Raw genomic sequence first — 16,762 nt, 5'->3', positions numbered from 1 at the left:
TGATATAAAATGCCTAAGAATTCTAGTACTTATGCAGTAAACCTCCAATAGCAATTACAGCTTTCAGTGATTAGTAATTTATATTTGTGTTTTTGGTGATAAATTTATGAAACTTTTTTGTAGATAGCAATATAATTGTAAATAACAAGTGTTGTTATATATGATGATGGAGGCAATACAATGATGATGGAGGCACTGCAGTGAATAGAAGCCTATTCTACTTAGTGGTTCCTATATGAAAACTTTAATGCTTTAGTACACTACAGGACACTCTCTTAGATGATTAGAATATATTATTGAACTTTGTACAAACTGTTTGGCTCTCTTTCTTATCCCTAAGTAATAAAAACTAAAGAAGCAATTCTTGTTGATGAATTGGAATGAGTTTGGCTGATGGCTGTATTTATATAACTTGTGTATAGAATAATTTCTCATAGAAATTTCTCGTATGCCTAATGTAATAAGATGTAATAAGATATGTTGTAACTGACATGTTTATTTACTTTTCTGTGCCTTTCTACATCTGTTTTTTTTAACCTATTATTTATTGTAAAGGTGATGTACAGAGGGGTTACAGTTACATAAGTTAGCTAATGAGTACATTTCTACCATATCTGTTTTTAATTTCTTCACAAAAATGTAGGTGAAACTATCAGTAAAATTCCAGTATGATAATCTTTGTATTAACTAGGACCTTGGAGTTTCTGTTTAGGTTGTATCCTACCATGTTTTGATTGTTATGTTTATTTATGATAAACATAACAAATATACATTTTAATACTACTTTAATTTTAATACTACTTTCAAGTTAAAGTGCCTTAGGTGGTGTTTTTTTTTTTTTTTTTTTTCTGGTCATGGGGCTTGAACTCAGGGACTAGGCACTGTCCCTGAGCTTCTTATACTCGAGCGAGCACACTACACTACTTGAGTTACAATTCCACTTCCCGCTTTCTGGTGGTTATTTGGAGATAGGAATCTCATGGACTTTTCTCCTTGGCTTCAAACTGTGATACTCAGATCTCAGCCTTCTGAGTAGTTTAGGATTACAGGCATGAGCCACCAGTGCCTGGCTTAACCTTTAATTTTTATAAAACTTTAAAAAATTCTTACAGAAAAACACTTGGTGGCATGAATGATTTTTAAGGATAGGGTGTTCAAGTGTTCACATTATAAAATATCTTTTAAACACAGTTCCAAACTACTGTGGTGAAGAACAAAAAGATTGGAATGATTAGCTTTATATTTAGCCCTTTTCCCACACTGTATTTTCTAGACCAAATCTCATTAACAAGGGTAGAGACACTAGGGCAGCCTGCCCAGCCCATTTATATCTGGCACTGTGACCACTTGAGAGAAATGAACTTACAGGGAGCATTCGTGAGAAAGAGGGCAAGATTTTAGCTGTCTCATCCTGTGCCTTGTTGAGAATAAGCAGGAATTTAGAGTAAAGCACAATAGAAGTGTTAAATTGAAAAATGCACAGGTATGTACTAGTTCTATTAGTTAATTGCTATTCTTAAAGTTAACCTCCTATTAATACAGGACATTTAGTGAAGGTATACAGATTGCCTTAAAAGGTCTTGATATCCTTATTAGTAGGTTGGTAAACATTAAAAAAAGAATCTCTAACAGGATAGACTTAATTGCAATTTTATAGAAATGGCATTTTAGTGAAACCATTTTTCATCTCTTTTTGTGTTAAAATGAACACAATTTGCTTTCCGATATATAAGGTAATTGGGTAAATTAAATTGTTCACAATTTTAGGTCTTGTGTTTTATAATTTGGGGAGTAGGAAAGACAATGAAAGGACTGAATTGCCATTTGAAAGTGCATTTATAGTTTTGAGAAAAAGCTCCATATCAAATTTTAATAGTCTTTTATATACTTAAGTCCATCAAATAAAGGCAAATTAATTCTAAAGAACTTTAAAAATTACAGACATTCCACTGCCCTTCTCCCAAAAAGATGTCATTTCGAAAAATGGATCCTAGCTGTACAATAGGATTTTACTGTCGAAATGTTCAGGACTTCAAACGAGCTTCTGAAGAAATCACTAAGGTACCTCTATTTAAAATATTATATTTGTGAAGACTTAATTTTTATCATAGCATTTAAGAAGATAAACATGCTAAATTGTGATACTTTTATAAAATTTCTCCTTTATGGGGTGTGTGTGTGTGTGTGCGCATTGTGTAATCTGGACTTGAACTTGGAATCCTTTTTCCTCAGCTTCCCCAGTACTAGGATTACCCTGGATAAAATGTCTCTCTCTGTGTCTCTCTTTCTCTCCCTCTTTTTTTTCCTGGTTCTGGGGCTTGAACTCTGTGCCTGGGTGCTGTCCCTGCCTCTTTCTGCTCAAGGCTAGCACTCTACCACTTGAGCTACAGTGCTACTTCCAGATTTTTCGAGTAGATTATTGGAGATAGGAGTCTCACAAATTTTTCTTCCCAGGCTGTCAGGAATTTCTCTTTTAATGTTACTACTGTTAGAACTATTGCAAATCAGAAAATAAAACTATTCCAGTCAGTGTTTGAGACAAATAAAACTGGTAACTAAGTGAAAAGTATTGATTTTTCCACTAGGTGGCACTGTTGAAATAAAAATCCTGCAAACTGTAGCCCTGAGCAAGCAATTAGGTTATATTCCACGAGAAGAGAAATTTAAAGGGCAATCCCTTAGGGATAAAAAAAAATTAATGAAGTATTTGATCAAGCCAAATTGTGCATTATTTCTTGTTAGTCCAAGTGTTCTTGTATTTTTTTTAAAAGAGAAATGATATTTTTGGATTTCTCAGGACTGCTACATCAGATGAGCTGAGTTGTTACCTTCCAATAAGCTTGTCTAATCTGATCTAGTCTACTTCAGGATCTCTAAAACAGGTTATTTAACTTCTTATTACCTTTAAACTTCTGCATGTTTTTGGTCCTTGACTACCGCTAAAACATTTACAGAGGCTTAATGGTCTGTGAGTGTTTAGTACTTTAGGAAATAAAAAAAAAGATTCCGGGCGTCAGAGGTAAGTATAATTGGATGGGTCTCTATTAGGACCGCTAGTTATAGGTTATCCTTTATGATAAGTGGAATCAATACTAGAATCATTTTTTGAAAATTTTTAACCTGTACTTAGATATAATAGTTATTTTATTAGTTTTACTTCTAGTTAATTTGTTAAGGAAAATGGATATACTTAGTTGAAATTATATTTTTCAACAATGTAAAAAAATAGAATAAAAAGTTAAGTATAAAGTCTCATATAAAGTAGGTTTGTTTTACTTGCCCTGACATGTAGAAGGGGAAACTTGCCAGGAGTGTGACAGGAAAATGAATGAGAAGAGGAAAAAATGAGGCATGGGGGACGTTTCCCGACGCTTCAGCTCGCACAGCGCTGTTGTGTACCCTCCTTGTCGACATGGAGGGCCAAGTAAAGGGAGCAAAGCACGCATTCTTCATTTTTTCTTTCTTTGATACTTGCAGTTGATGGATTCATTTGTATATTTTAGCTTTATAATTGTATTGATAAAGTGATGTGATATTGTGATATCACATGTCAGGTGATATTGTGACATATTGATGCTTTGATGAACATCTTCCATTTAGAAGTTCTATTTTCACCAGTTTGTTTTCTATTTGGATTAAAATAATCATGTTTCGAGCAGTAGAAGAGTCTGTAGAAACAGAACAAAGATTATTTTTTAGCAAGTAAAAAACAATTTACAGATGGCTTGCATATTGATGTTTTCTGTTTAAAAAGAGTTATTAATGTCTTTTACACTGGAGGAATAACTAGAAATTATTGCTTCTAGTGAATCAGTAATATTCATCATTAAGGCAAAGAGAAACTCTTTTGTAATGTTTTGAGAGTACTGAGAATTTTGTGAGATCAGTTAACTTTGCTGATCTTGAGATAATGGAGCTTTGTACAAGCATCAAACACTGTCAGTTAATAACTTAATAATATACTTAAAAAAGATTCTCAAGTACTTTTTCTTTTTTAGTAATTTGCTTTTGGAAGTAGAGCTTTTGGAAGTGGCTCAAAGTGGTAGAATGCTACCTTGAGCAAAAGAGCTCAGGGACAGTGCCCAGGCTGAGTTCAAACCCCATGGCCAACCAAAGAAAAAAACCAAAACATTAATAATAATATACTTTTACTTAGGTAGTCATACATTAAACAGTTTTCCCTCCTTTTCTTTCTTAAAACTTGAATTTGGTATTTTTTATTAATCTATTTTCTTGAGAATTAAAACACCTTAAGAGTTAACTTTTTCTAGAATGTAACTTTGGTTTTCTTATTTTGAAAGTGAAGCTAGAGTCTAGAGTCTCATACTTGTAATGCTTTATGAATGAATATTCTGTGCTGTACAATTTTTAAAATAGCAATAAAATTGTTAAACTGGAGCCCGGAAAATATGTAAGTAACTATTGTATGCAAAGCATAAAATGACTGAAATATAATCTCTGCTTTTGAATAAGATATAAAACATGCCCTCAGGTAACATTTATGCTTGAGGAGGGGGAATAAGACAAGTAGGCATATATTACATTGAATCTGATAAGCATCCATATGGAAATGGAAATAAATTGATAGGGGAAGGAAGGCTGTTGAAATGAGAGAGATGTCACATCCAAGTCAAAGTACTTTATTGTGATGGTGATATTTAAAATGAGTCTTAAAATGTAGTCTAATTTCCATTGACTTGGTGAGAGAGAGGAGTACTTCAAGCTGAGGCAATAATAGGAAAAATTCAGAAGCCCACTGTGGAGCTTACCTAGAGAATGGCAAATAGTACAATTTGTTGGATGTCCAGGATAGATGCAGGGCAAAAGTTTTGTCTTCTGACTGCCTGAATCAGAACCCCTAGGGATGTGGGTGGCCTGGGAGCCTCTATTTTTTTTTTTTTTTATTGTGAAAATACTGTACAAAGGGGTTACAATTACATGGGCAAGATAATGAATACATTTCTTATCAAGCATTGGAGCCTCTATTTTTTTTTATTGTGAAAATACTGTACAGAGGGGTTACAATTACATGGGCAAGATAATGAGTACATTTCTTATCAAGCATTGTAGTCTCCTGGGAGCCTCTATTTTTGACAAGACTCCTGCAATCTTATACACCAGTTGAGGGCCACTGGTGTAAGACAGTGTAACCTATAATTGTGTGACACTTGATGATGTTTTTAAGTGTTTCTAAGGCATACATTATATATCTATGGATATATAAATATATCTATAGACATATAAATAAATATCTGTAGGCATTTATTTATATCCATATTATAAAAGCATAACTAGCATATTAAACATGTGATCTCCTATTTTTTATTATAGAAAGCTACTTCAGTTACAAATGATGAAAAGAAAAATATTCATTAGTCATAAGGGAGATAGCATACATAGCAAACATAATGAGGGTGATGTGTAGATGTCCAAGACTTAGTAACCACTGATATGGGAAATAGTGAAGGATGAGGCTGGAAAAGTGCATTAAAATAACATCATGGATCTTGTATGTTAGTTGAATAACTGCACTAAGAATATACTCACTTTATTATATTAATTTTTAATTTTTAGGCATATAGGAACTGTAAAGACTAACAGAACAAATGTCTTTATTCCATTATTGAGTTTATGAAAAATTTAATTTGGTTATCTTTCCCTGTCTTAATCCTTTTTTCCACCTCCCACTAATAGCTACTGTCCTAAATGAGTATAATACCTATGTATTATATATAACATATAATCACTATATATTCCTTTACATGTTACTTTTTTTTTTCACTAATAGTATGTAACATTTGTGTTGTCTATATAAATATATATGTGTTTATGTATATATCTATATATATATTGAATTTTTTCATTTGCTAGTGACTTAAAGGTAGTCCTTATCTGTACATTTTCATATTATTTATTTAAACGGTGTGTAGTAGACAATTCTACAATATTATATTTAAAGGTTAATTATTTTTTTTTTTTGTCATTCATGGGGCTTGAACTCTGGGCCTGGGCACTGTCCCTCAGCTCTTCAGCTCAAGGCTAGTGCTCTACCACTTGAGCCATAGCACCACTTCTGGTTTTCTGGTAGTTTATTGGAGATAAGAGTCTGGGACTTTCCTGCCTGGGCTGGCTTTGAACCACAATCCTCAGATCTCAGCCTCTTAAGTAGCTAGGATTACAGGTGTGAGCCACTGGTACCCAGCTGGTTAAATATTTTTATTTAAACTTTTGTTTTGTTGATTATTACTTAGCTTGTTTTAAAGAATAAGAATTATTTATTTCATCTTTTAATTCCAAATAATATTTTAAAGAATGTTCTAGTATATATCTCTCTGCAAATGTCTAATATTTTGGCTAAGATTACATTAGGTACAGTAAATACATTAGAGTGGAAGTTCTAAAGACAAAATTTAATTGGGAAGTACAAAAACATTTGTCTTTGAGTATTCATCCCATTTTTCTCAAAGATCATAACTGGTCCGTGAAACCTGCCTATTTAAACCTACCACAAAGTGAGTGAGATGTTACCAAGAGACAAGAAATGTCCTTCTAAATATAATGGCCTAAATAACACAGTTTTGTAACTTGCTTTTAGAATACTTTGATGCCTTGACTTAAGAGATCCTCAGTGTTCTGAACAAGAGTGTGACATATTAGGGGGTAGAATTTCAGAGGGTTTTTTTTTCTTTTTTGAGACAGGGCCATTCTGAATTCTTTTCCTGTAAATGAAATTTTTTTTCTCTGAAAGTTTTAGATTTGAATCTCAATTGCTGCCATCTATTTCTCTCTCTCTCATTCTCTCTGTATATGAAAGAGAGCTGTATAAATACAACATGTATATATATTGTGTAACCTTAGATGTAATATTTAACCTTCTTTAATGAAAACAGTAGTAGCTACTAGCCACCGTAATATAACAACCACTGTACTAGCCATTGTAATCTTCATATTGATGAAAATTAAAGATCAAATAGACAAATGCTTAGTTTACTGTAGCTCTACTTAAACTGTTGAATACTACTATTTATCTCTACTATTCTGAAGCTTCATTATGTTTTTGAGTTTGTAATCATTTTCATTGATTGTCCTCCTATTTTGGGAAATTTTGTTGAAATTGAAGAAGATTATTTTCTGTCTTTATTCTATTCTTTTCCCATTATATTCTCTTTCTTCTTTCTTTCTTTTTTCTTTCTTTCTTTTCTTTCCTTCCATCCTTCCTTCCTTCCCTCCTACTCTCCCTCCCTCCCTCCTCCTCTCTTTCCTTCTTTCTTTCCTCCTTTCCTTCTTTCTTTCCTTCTTTCTTTCTTTTTTTTTTTTGGGTCCGGTTGTAGGGCCTGAACTCTGGGCCTGGGTGCTGTCCCTCAGCTCTTCAGCTCAAGGCTAGCGCTCTACCACTTGAGCCACAGTGCCACTTCTGGCTTTTTTCTTTTTGCTTATGTGGTGCTGAGGAATCGAACCCAGGGCCTCATGCATGCAAGGCAAGTGCTTTACCACTGAGCCACCTTCCCAGCCCCTCTTTCTTTCTTTCTCTTTTTTTTCTTTTTTCTTTCTTTCTCTCCCTCTTTCATATCATTCATTCATTCATTCATTCATTCTCCTTTTGGTTTTGTCATGGGGCTTGAACTCAGGGCCTGGCCACTGTCCCTGAGCTCTTTTGCTTAAGGCTAGTGCTTTATCAGTTTGAGCCATAACTCTACTTCTGGTTTTCTGGTAGTTAATTGGCGATATGAGTGTCATGGACTTTCCTGCCTGGGCTGGCTTTGAACTGCGGTCCTCAGATCTCAGCCTCCTGAGTAGCTAGGATTAAGGTGTGAGCCACTGGTCCCTGCCTATATTCTTTTTCTAAAGGATCTGTTTTCTCTCTTTTCTTCCCCTGAGGAACTTATTTGTAGTAATTTTTTCAATTTTCTTCTATTATGTTTCTTTCTAGATAATTTCTTTGTTTTATTTTTTGTTTTGTTTTGTTTTTCCTGTAACTATCTGGTTTTCCACTGGATGCTTTTACCCAAATGACTGCTGATCCGCTCTTCTGTATCTCCTTCTTTTTAAGAGTGGGACACTAAAAAGCTGAGAAGTTCTTCATATATGAACATGGCTTTTTAGCTGTGATGACTTCTGTCCTAGTAACACTATGTAATGAGCTTGTATTTTTTTTATTGTGAAAATACTCTACAGAGGGGTTACAATTACACGGGCAAGATAATGAGTACATTTCTTATCAAGCATTGAAGCCTCCTCCTTTGTTTCCCCTTCCCATCCCTTCCCATTCTCCCCCTCCCCTACCGAATCCTCCCCCCCCCCCAAAGTTGTAAAGTTCCTTTTTCGATATAACGACTTGTACATCTCATTGTTGCAATGGGTCTACCTGTATCCCTATTTAAATGATTTGTTTTTTCCCCTTCCCCTCCACAAATTATACCAACATCAAAAACAGTGAAAGCAGGGGTTATACCATGGGGAGGGACATACAAAGCAACAAAGAAATAATCTTATAACTATGTCAGAAACAATTGCATGAAAGAAAAAAACATTTGAATACATATCTTAGGGTTCATTTTCCTAACATCACCTTATCTGACCTTTTTTGCTTAACTCAGACATATACTAGTTATTGCAAATAAAAGAAACCATGGGACCTATGTTTCTTTGGGCCTGGCTTACTTCACATGAGCTTGTATTTTTATAGATTCATCCTCTCATGTTAATAAGTGGTGCTTGTCCTCAAGATTTGTTTGGTGTTTTTGTAGAGAAGTTTCATCATCTCCTGTGGAATTTATATTGTTTACTGGTACTCTTGGTGCAAGAAGTGAAGGATACTGAGGGTCCTACAGTTTAGTATTTTATTTATTACTTAATTCCTCACCTTCTGAAATGATCACTGCATTTAATATACTAGCTTTTACATCTTCATTCATTGTTTCCAGGGAATGACTATTTTCCTCTGTTGGGGTGGTGCTGTAGGGATGAAGAGTACTGAATGTAAGGTGGGACTTGGAAAATGGGTCTATGTAGGTTTAAATTGTTTTTCTTTTTTTTTCATTGTGTCTTTATCTCTATCCATGATTGGAAAGTCTTTTGTCTTTGTATGCTGCTCTCCAGCTTCTACAAGATATTCATTTTCCTCAGGTACCCTGCCAACACCATCTCTTCCCAACTTGTGAACTGAGGCTTACATCTCTTTTGCTGCCTAGTGAATGGCTTGTTGTAGATTATTTTTTAATCCTACACCTTCTTTTCCTTTTTTTTTTTCTTTTTTACTTGTTTCCAGTCTAGTGATTTAATGACAAATATATTACCTAATAGAGCTGATGTCTGAGGCTAGAAAATTGGAAAGAAAAATACAAATATTAGGAAATTAATCATTTAAGTTGGGAAAGGATGTCCACACAAGGGAAAAATTACACTTGACCACTTGTCCTTTAGCTATGAACTAAATTTATATTTTATAGACATTAAATCCTAGAGCTCTTGATGTTGTTCAATCCGAAGCTAACATTTGTTGAGTCTTTACTGTAGGTCAGGTACTGTGCTAAGCACTTCGTATACATTATCTCATTTAGTCTGAGGTGGGTAATGTTATATCTATTTTACAGATGAGGAATTTTGCATTTAGAAAGGTTCAGTAGTTTTCATAAAGGTCACAACTAATAAATGATAATGCTGAGAGTCAAGCCTCAGATAGTAACTCAAGAATATGTACTCATAAGGACTATGTTATAGTTTCTTATGTATACATCAATCCATGTTCCAGGCAGTAGATTATCTAATCTTTATTTCAGGTGATAGAGAACTTTATTTCAAATTATGTGATGTTTCTTCGATGTCTTTTCAATTTTCAGATAGTTTTCATTACTTTTTTCTTTTTAAAGCTTTACTTATACTGGGTTGGAATCTACCTCCATGTGACTTACCTGTAGGCTCAAAGTGTAAGAGAAATAAGTTTCCTTTTTCTTCTCATTTCTCATTTGAAATTGGTAGTGTTTTAGTCTTATGTTCATGATTGCATTTCCCGGAGTCCTCCTAGTGTATGTTCTTTAAGTAAAATCTGAGGGATCTTTGTTTTATTTCATAGTTTTATCCTTCTGAAATCTAGTCTGATATCTTTCAAATATCTTAAGGGGATTATAGTTTAGTTGGGAAGCCATGAAGTGGGCATTAAAGATAAATGACTGTACAAGAGTGTATTTAATAAATACATTTGAATGTGTGAGAGCTCTCATTTGATGTCTTTATTGTCCAATCCTGTGACTGCAGTGGCTGTGAGGAACAGTGAAATTCAATAACTTCAATGAGAGGACTCATCTTTGCATGAGAAGACTGATCAAGAAGCACTATACACTTGGATGAGCTCAATTGTAATCTCCTTATACAACCTTTTGAAATTCAGGAAAAATTAAAATTTAAAATTCATAGCTTTAAGACTCCACAGTATGAGTTGGATGTTCCATTGGGTTTACAAGTATATAGAGATGTGTATCACCGTTATAGTATCATATAGAATGGTTTTACTGCCATAAAAATTGTGCCTGTGCTTCCTATTCATCCCTCTTTTCCCCAGCTTCTGATCTGTTTACCATCTCTATGGTGTTTTTACCAGAATGTCACATCATTGAGATCATACAGTATGTATATAGTCTTTCAGATTGTTTTTCTAATTAATTAATTAATTAATGCTGGTTGTGGGCCCTGAACTCTGGGCCTGGGTGCTGTCTCCCAGATCTGCAGCCCAAGGCTAGTGCTCTACCAGTTGAGCCACAGTGCCACTTCCAGCTTTTTCTGCTTATGTGGTGCTGAGGAATCAAACTCAGGGCCTCACGCATGCAAGACAAACAAAAACTATACCACTGAGTCACTATCCCAGCCCCTGTTTTCACTTTACAATGTGGATTTTTATAAAGTTTCAGCATGTCTTTTGATAGCTTTGTAATTTATTTATTTTTAGCATATAATAATGTTGCATTGTGTGGATGTACTGCATTTATCCATTCACCTACTAAAGGGTATTTTGGTTATCTCTCAGTTTTGGCTATTACCAAACAGTAAAGCTGTTACAAATGTATGTATGCAGGATTTGTGTGGACATAACTTTTTAACTAATTTAGATAAATCTTTAAAGTATATTTCATCTGATTGCCTTTTTTGTGATAGTACTGTAGCTTGATCTGAGGGCTTCATGCTCTTCCTTATCTTTTCCACTCAGGTTTGGCACTCCATCACTTGAGCTATATATACCTCCACTTCAAGCTTGTTGCTACTTAGTTGGAGATAAGAGTCTCACAGACTTTTCTATCCAGGCTGGCTTCAGACTGCAACCTTTACATCTCAGCCTCCTAAATAGCTAGGATTATAATCATGAGCCACTGGCACTGACTTCATATAATGGCCTTTAAAATTATTTTAAATAAACTGAAAACATTAGAAAATTCTAATTCTCAAAAGTTTGAATCAAGAGGTATTATATGTAAGAAGATGACATTGTACGAGGGTTTATAGAAAGTAGGTACATTTTATAACAAAGGGATAAACATTTCCTGTCTGACATTTTCCCATGGGGCAGCTTTAAATATGATGTTGATGAGCAACTTAGTTTTGTGCTATAAACTCAAATGAGTTCTTTCTTGATCTTGAATGAAAGAGCGAGAGATGATAATGTTAGCTGTGCTGTGTTGATCTGAAAATGCTGTATGTGGACACTTGCTCATTAGATACTGGACTTTTACATGTGACATTAAAATTAAAATGTAAAGTGACAAGGTATTTTGGACTATATTCCAACTACTTGCTGGTGATGAAAGGTGATTCATCAGGTGAATCTGGTGCCCTCTTTGCCTCTTCATTTTCATTTGTCACATTTTGCCCCTCTGCCTTTTTTTGGAGGATGTAAATATAATAGATTAAAACAATCTGTAAATTAGCATATGAAGTATAAGATCTAGCTTTTATTATTTCTAGTTTTTTTGTTATATGGCTATTTTTAAATGGTTCATTTCTACAGAAGTAAAATATGCATTTTAGGTCTGGAGCATGGCTCAAGTAATAGATCACTTGCTTAGAAAGTATGAGCTATTGAGTTCACAAACCAGTACTGCCAAGAAAAGAAAGGAAAATTCTTTATATTATATTGTCTTACTTAACTTTTAATTTAACAGTGTGTCTATATGCTAGGCCTGCTTATTTATTTAAGCCAGATTTCAAGAGAATCTATAAATGCAATATATACAAGAATTGGGTAATTCTTTAGTTGAATGTTGACATTGGAGAATTTAGTTTTACCCCTAAAGTTATTATTTTAAAACATTATATTTAACTGATCGTGATTAATGGTAGATGTAAATAATATTGAGATTTTTCAGCATTTTCTGTAACTCAAGTAAAATTTTCAGAATCCTTAGATGGTCTTTATTGCCAATAGAAAAGCTCATTTCTGGGTCATGCTTGGTATGACATGTCTCTAGTCCTAGCTATTCAGAGTTGGAGGTGGGAGTATTGTATGCTGAGTTGAACAAAAGTGAGAGACTGTATGAAAAACAAACTGAAGCAAAAAGAGCTGAAGGCATGGATCAAGTAGTAGAGTATGAGACCCTGAGTATGTGTGAATGTATAGAGAGAAAATTTATTTCTGCTAGGTGTGGTGGCACAAAACAGTAATACCCAGGAAGATCACAATTTAAGGCCAGTCTGGGATAGAAAATGTGACCTTGTCTCAAACTATTTAAAAATTTAAAAATTTTTGAAGCAGTAGTTCAGCCTGTACTCCTAGCCACTTGGAAGGTAGAGATCAGGGGATCACAGTGCAAGGGGATCCTGGCAAAAAATGTATGTGAGATTCCATCTCCACAAATAGCTAGGTGCAGTAGTGTACATCTAGCATCCCAATTATGGAAGAAACACAAATAGGAAGATTGCAATCCAGGATGGCCTGGGTATCAAGCAAAATCTTAACTCAAAAATAACCCAAACAAAAAGGGCTGGCAGAATGGTTCAAGTGGTAGAACACCTGCCTAGCAAGCATGAGGCTCTGAGTTCAAACCTCAGAAACACCATTAAAAAATAGAAAGCAAAGCCGGGTGCCAGTGGCTCATGCCTGTAATCCTAGCTACCCAGGAGGCTGAGATCTGAGGATCGCAGTTCAAAGCCAGCCTGGGCAGGAAAGTCCGTAAGACTCTTATCTCCATTAAACCACTAGAAAACTTGAAGTGGCGCTGTAGCTCAAGTGGTAGAGTACTAGCCTTTTGAGCTGAAGAGCTGAGAGACAGCGCCCAGGCCCAGAGTTCAGGCCCCATGACTGGCAAAAAAAAAAAAAAGAAAAGAAAGCAAAAGAAAAAAATTTTTTTTGGTTGTTGAAACATTGTTTTATTTTAAAAAATTATTTTTTCTTTTTTGTTGGTCCTAGAACTTGATGTCAGGGCCTGAGCACTGTCCTTGAGCTTTTGTGCTCAAGGCTAGCACTCTACCACTTTGAGCCACATCTCTACTTCTGGTTTTTAGGTGGTTAATTAGAGATAAGAGTCTCATGGACTCTTCTGCCTAGACTGGCTTCAAACTGTGATCCTCAGATCTCAGCTTCCTGAGTGGCTGGGATTATAGGCATGAGCCACCAATGCTTTGCTTAAATTATTATTTTTTTTATTATTTTATTTTTTTTGGGGTCCAGTCATGAGTCCTGAACTCTGGGCCTGGGCGCTGTCCCTCAGCTTTTCAGCTCAAGGCTAGCGCTCTACCACTTGAACCACAGCGCCACTTCTGGCTTTTTTTTTTTTTTGCTTATTGGTGCTGAGGAATCGAACCTAGGGCCTCAAGCATGCAAGGCAAGTGCTTTACCACTGAGCCACCTTCCCAGCCCCCACTTCCCAAAGTATTTTGAAAGAATCTAACAGATTTTAAATTGCTCAAATTGCCTTTTAATTCCAAATTTATGTGTGGTGTCCCTTCTAAATTCTTTGAGTTGTTACTTAGAAGGTAAAGTATGGATTATAACTAGAACAATTTTCTTTTTTTTTTGGGTCTGGTCGTGGGTCTGAACTCTGGGCCTGGGCGCTGTCCCTTAGCTCTTCAGCTCAAGGCTAGCACTCTACCACTTGAGCCACAGTGCCACTTCCGGCTTTTTTCTTTTTTCTTATGTGGTGCTGAAGAATCGAACTCAGGGCCTCAGGCATGCAAGGCAAGCACTCTACCACTGAGCCACCTTCCCAGCCCCTAGAACAATTTTTTTTTTTTTGTCGGCCGTGGGGCTTGAACTCTGGGCCTGGGCGCTGTCTCTCAGCTCTTCAGCTCAAGGTGAGCTCTCTACCACTTGAGCTACAGCGCCACTTCCGGTTTTCTGGTGGTTTATTGGCGATAGGAGTCTCACGGTCTCTCCTGCCTGGGCTGGCTTTGAACCGCGATCCTCAGATCTCGGCCTCCTGAGTAGCTAGGATTACAGGCGTGAGCCACCAGCGCCCAGCCCTAGAACAATTTTTTATGTTGACTATATTATTACCGAAATATTTCAGCCAAACTATCTTTTTCAAATACAGGAATTTTGCAAAAACCAAACTTAATTTTAAAAATAACTTTACATTATTGCTTTTCTCTAAAGTAGAGAAGTTGGATATTCTTTGGCCTGCTTTGTAGATGATGGGAAAGAGTGATTTGCTCAAGGTCACACTGAAGCAAATTGCAGAATTGAGATTAGAAAGGGCCTTCTGATTCAGCTTAATGTGTCTTTTATCTGTGTTAGGTTAACAATCTTTCCCAGTATTTCACCATAGACAATTTCATTTTATTCCGTGTCTGTTCCTACCAAAAAAAGATAAAGGTAATTTGAAACTTAAGTTTTTTTTTTTTTCTTCAAGGGTTGGTTTGTTGAGACAGGGTTTCTCTATGTAGCCCCGGTTGGCCTTGAACTCCTTATTCTGCCTCAGCTTCCTTGGTACTGGAATCAGCAAGCCTAGCTTACAACTTAACTGTTTAGTATGAATCTAAGCTAATGTGATGAGAAGGCTGGAGGTAGAAGTGAGCATTTACTTAATTTTTGGCATTTGAGTCCTCATGAAGAAGAATTATTTACCTATAAATAAACTGTATGATGTTCATCACCTTTATTTTTTTTTTTACCCAATTAAAACAGTAGCACTGGATAAATGTAACAAGAATCTGACAAGAGAATTCAAGGCTAAAAGTCATTTGGTTTTAGTGTGAATTATATAATCAATAAGGGATTCTTCTGTACCTTCTCTTACAGATGCTGAAATTTTCTTCTAAGGAAAAATATCCTTTATTTACTTTTGTAAATGGCCATTCCAGAGACTATGATTTTACATCTTCTACTACCAATGAAGAAGACCTGTTTTCAGAGGATGAGAAGAGACGATTAAAAAGATTTAGCACAGAAGAATTTGTCTTACTTTAAAGACCACTGTGTTTGTGCTTGGTGAGACCTTTGAAAGGGGAAAAATGAGGAGTCACGAGTACCCTTGAAGCTTTATTTTCACCATCTTGATTTTATATGTCGTACTAAGAAAGAACATTTGAAAATACAAAACTTTAAAGATACCTTTTCTGACAGAAAAATGATTTAATTAATTTTGCTTTCTGATGAATATTAATGATTCTGGTTGTATTTCTATTTTCCTAAAATCTACTAATGAATCACTACATTCATTGTAAGCCTTTTAGTTGTTAACCTTCTACTTCTGCTCATTGGCCCACTGGAGCTTTGTGACAGGCTTCTCAAAGAATGGGACCACAAAATTAGTTTCAGAAGCCTCAGTTTGTATTAATGACCAGGAGCCTACTATTAATGCAGCTAGAGTGTACTTGTGGTTTATATATCTTGATAATTAAGTAGCATTTGTTACCTGTGAAGTATATCTAATTGTTTTGTTTTTGTATATTAAAAGGAGAATTTTGAGTTAAGGTGATAGCCATGTGATTTTATAATGCCAGCTTATTATACTTCCTGTTTAGCCTTCTATAGGTTTTGTTATTAATAGTAACTAGACACTTAGATTAGACAAAGGATTAGTAGTAATGTTTGTTCCCTATCTCAAAATGAAATTTTATGGGAATTCAACTTCGGCAGTTTTAAAAATGGAATATAAAAACCTATAAATATGTCTCTGATTTTTCTATTTGTATAAAACAGTGTAGTGATGTTTTTTAAACAGTTGAACCGTTTATGAAGGAAATCTGCTATAGGATATTATGCTTTACTCTTAGGCAAATTTACGGTATAAAAATACAAGAGTTATTGTTGAGCCAGGGTTATAAAATGAATAATAAAGGTGTGAGCACATAAAATGCCTTTTTTTTGGTTTAATGTTGGGATTATTTTAATCCTTTCATTTGAATAACATCTTAAATGAATTCTGTTTATTTGTAATGAAGGCAAATACTATTGTTGCTCTGAAAGCAAAACATTATCTTACTTTATAGAGCTTTTCTTTCAATATGTAAAGGTGACTTACTATAAAGACATAAAATTTTGTATCATCTAAAGTCATTGATCTCTTCCATAAGAAAACCCTGTTTGTTTAGAGTTGCATGTGAAACTGAAACAGAGTGGGCAGATTGCTTTACTATGCCTGATGAGAGAAATTGCGTTTGACATTTCCTGGTAAGGATGGTTTATTGAATTGAAATAGTTCAAAATCTAATTTTTTTCTTATTCCTAGATAAAATCTGGACAGATTAAGTCCAAGACTAATTTTCTAGAATGTCAGGGCAGCATAGAAACAGGAAGCTGATGGTATGTGAGACTTTTTATTCGACGGTCCTTTCA

At 35.0% G+C, this 16,762-nt stretch overlaps 1 protein-coding gene across 5 annotated transcripts in view; it reads left to right on the top strand.

Annotated features, from left to right (window-relative positions):
* Atg4c (autophagy related 4C cysteine peptidase) overlaps window positions 1–16,284 on the top strand; it is a 64,663-nt gene extending 48,379 nt beyond the window's left edge. For all 5 annotated transcript variants that reach the window (XM_042681638.1, XM_042681613.1, XM_042681604.1 and 2 more), the window contains exons 10-11: window positions 1,942–2,061; window positions 15,224–16,284. In XM_042681638.1, coding sequence (XP_042537572.1) covers window positions 1,942–2,061; window positions 15,224–15,391 — 288 coding nt within the window. In that variant the 3' untranslated portion in view covers window positions 15,392–16,284. The remainder of the gene's footprint in view (window positions 1–1,941; window positions 2,062–15,223) is intronic.
* The last annotated feature ends 478 nt before the right edge of the window (window positions 16,285–16,762 follow it).

The sequence above is a fragment of the Dipodomys spectabilis genome, unplaced genomic scaffold (genome assembly GCF_019054845.1).
Source record: "Dipodomys spectabilis isolate Male_0828 unplaced genomic scaffold, ASM1905484v1 ptg000002l, whole genome shotgun sequence".
NCBI classification, from domain to species: domain Eukaryota; kingdom Metazoa; phylum Chordata; class Mammalia; order Rodentia; family Heteromyidae; genus Dipodomys; species Dipodomys spectabilis.
The sequence above is the reverse complement of the archived record's forward strand: the minus strand, read 5'-3'. Positions and strand labels throughout refer to the sequence as shown.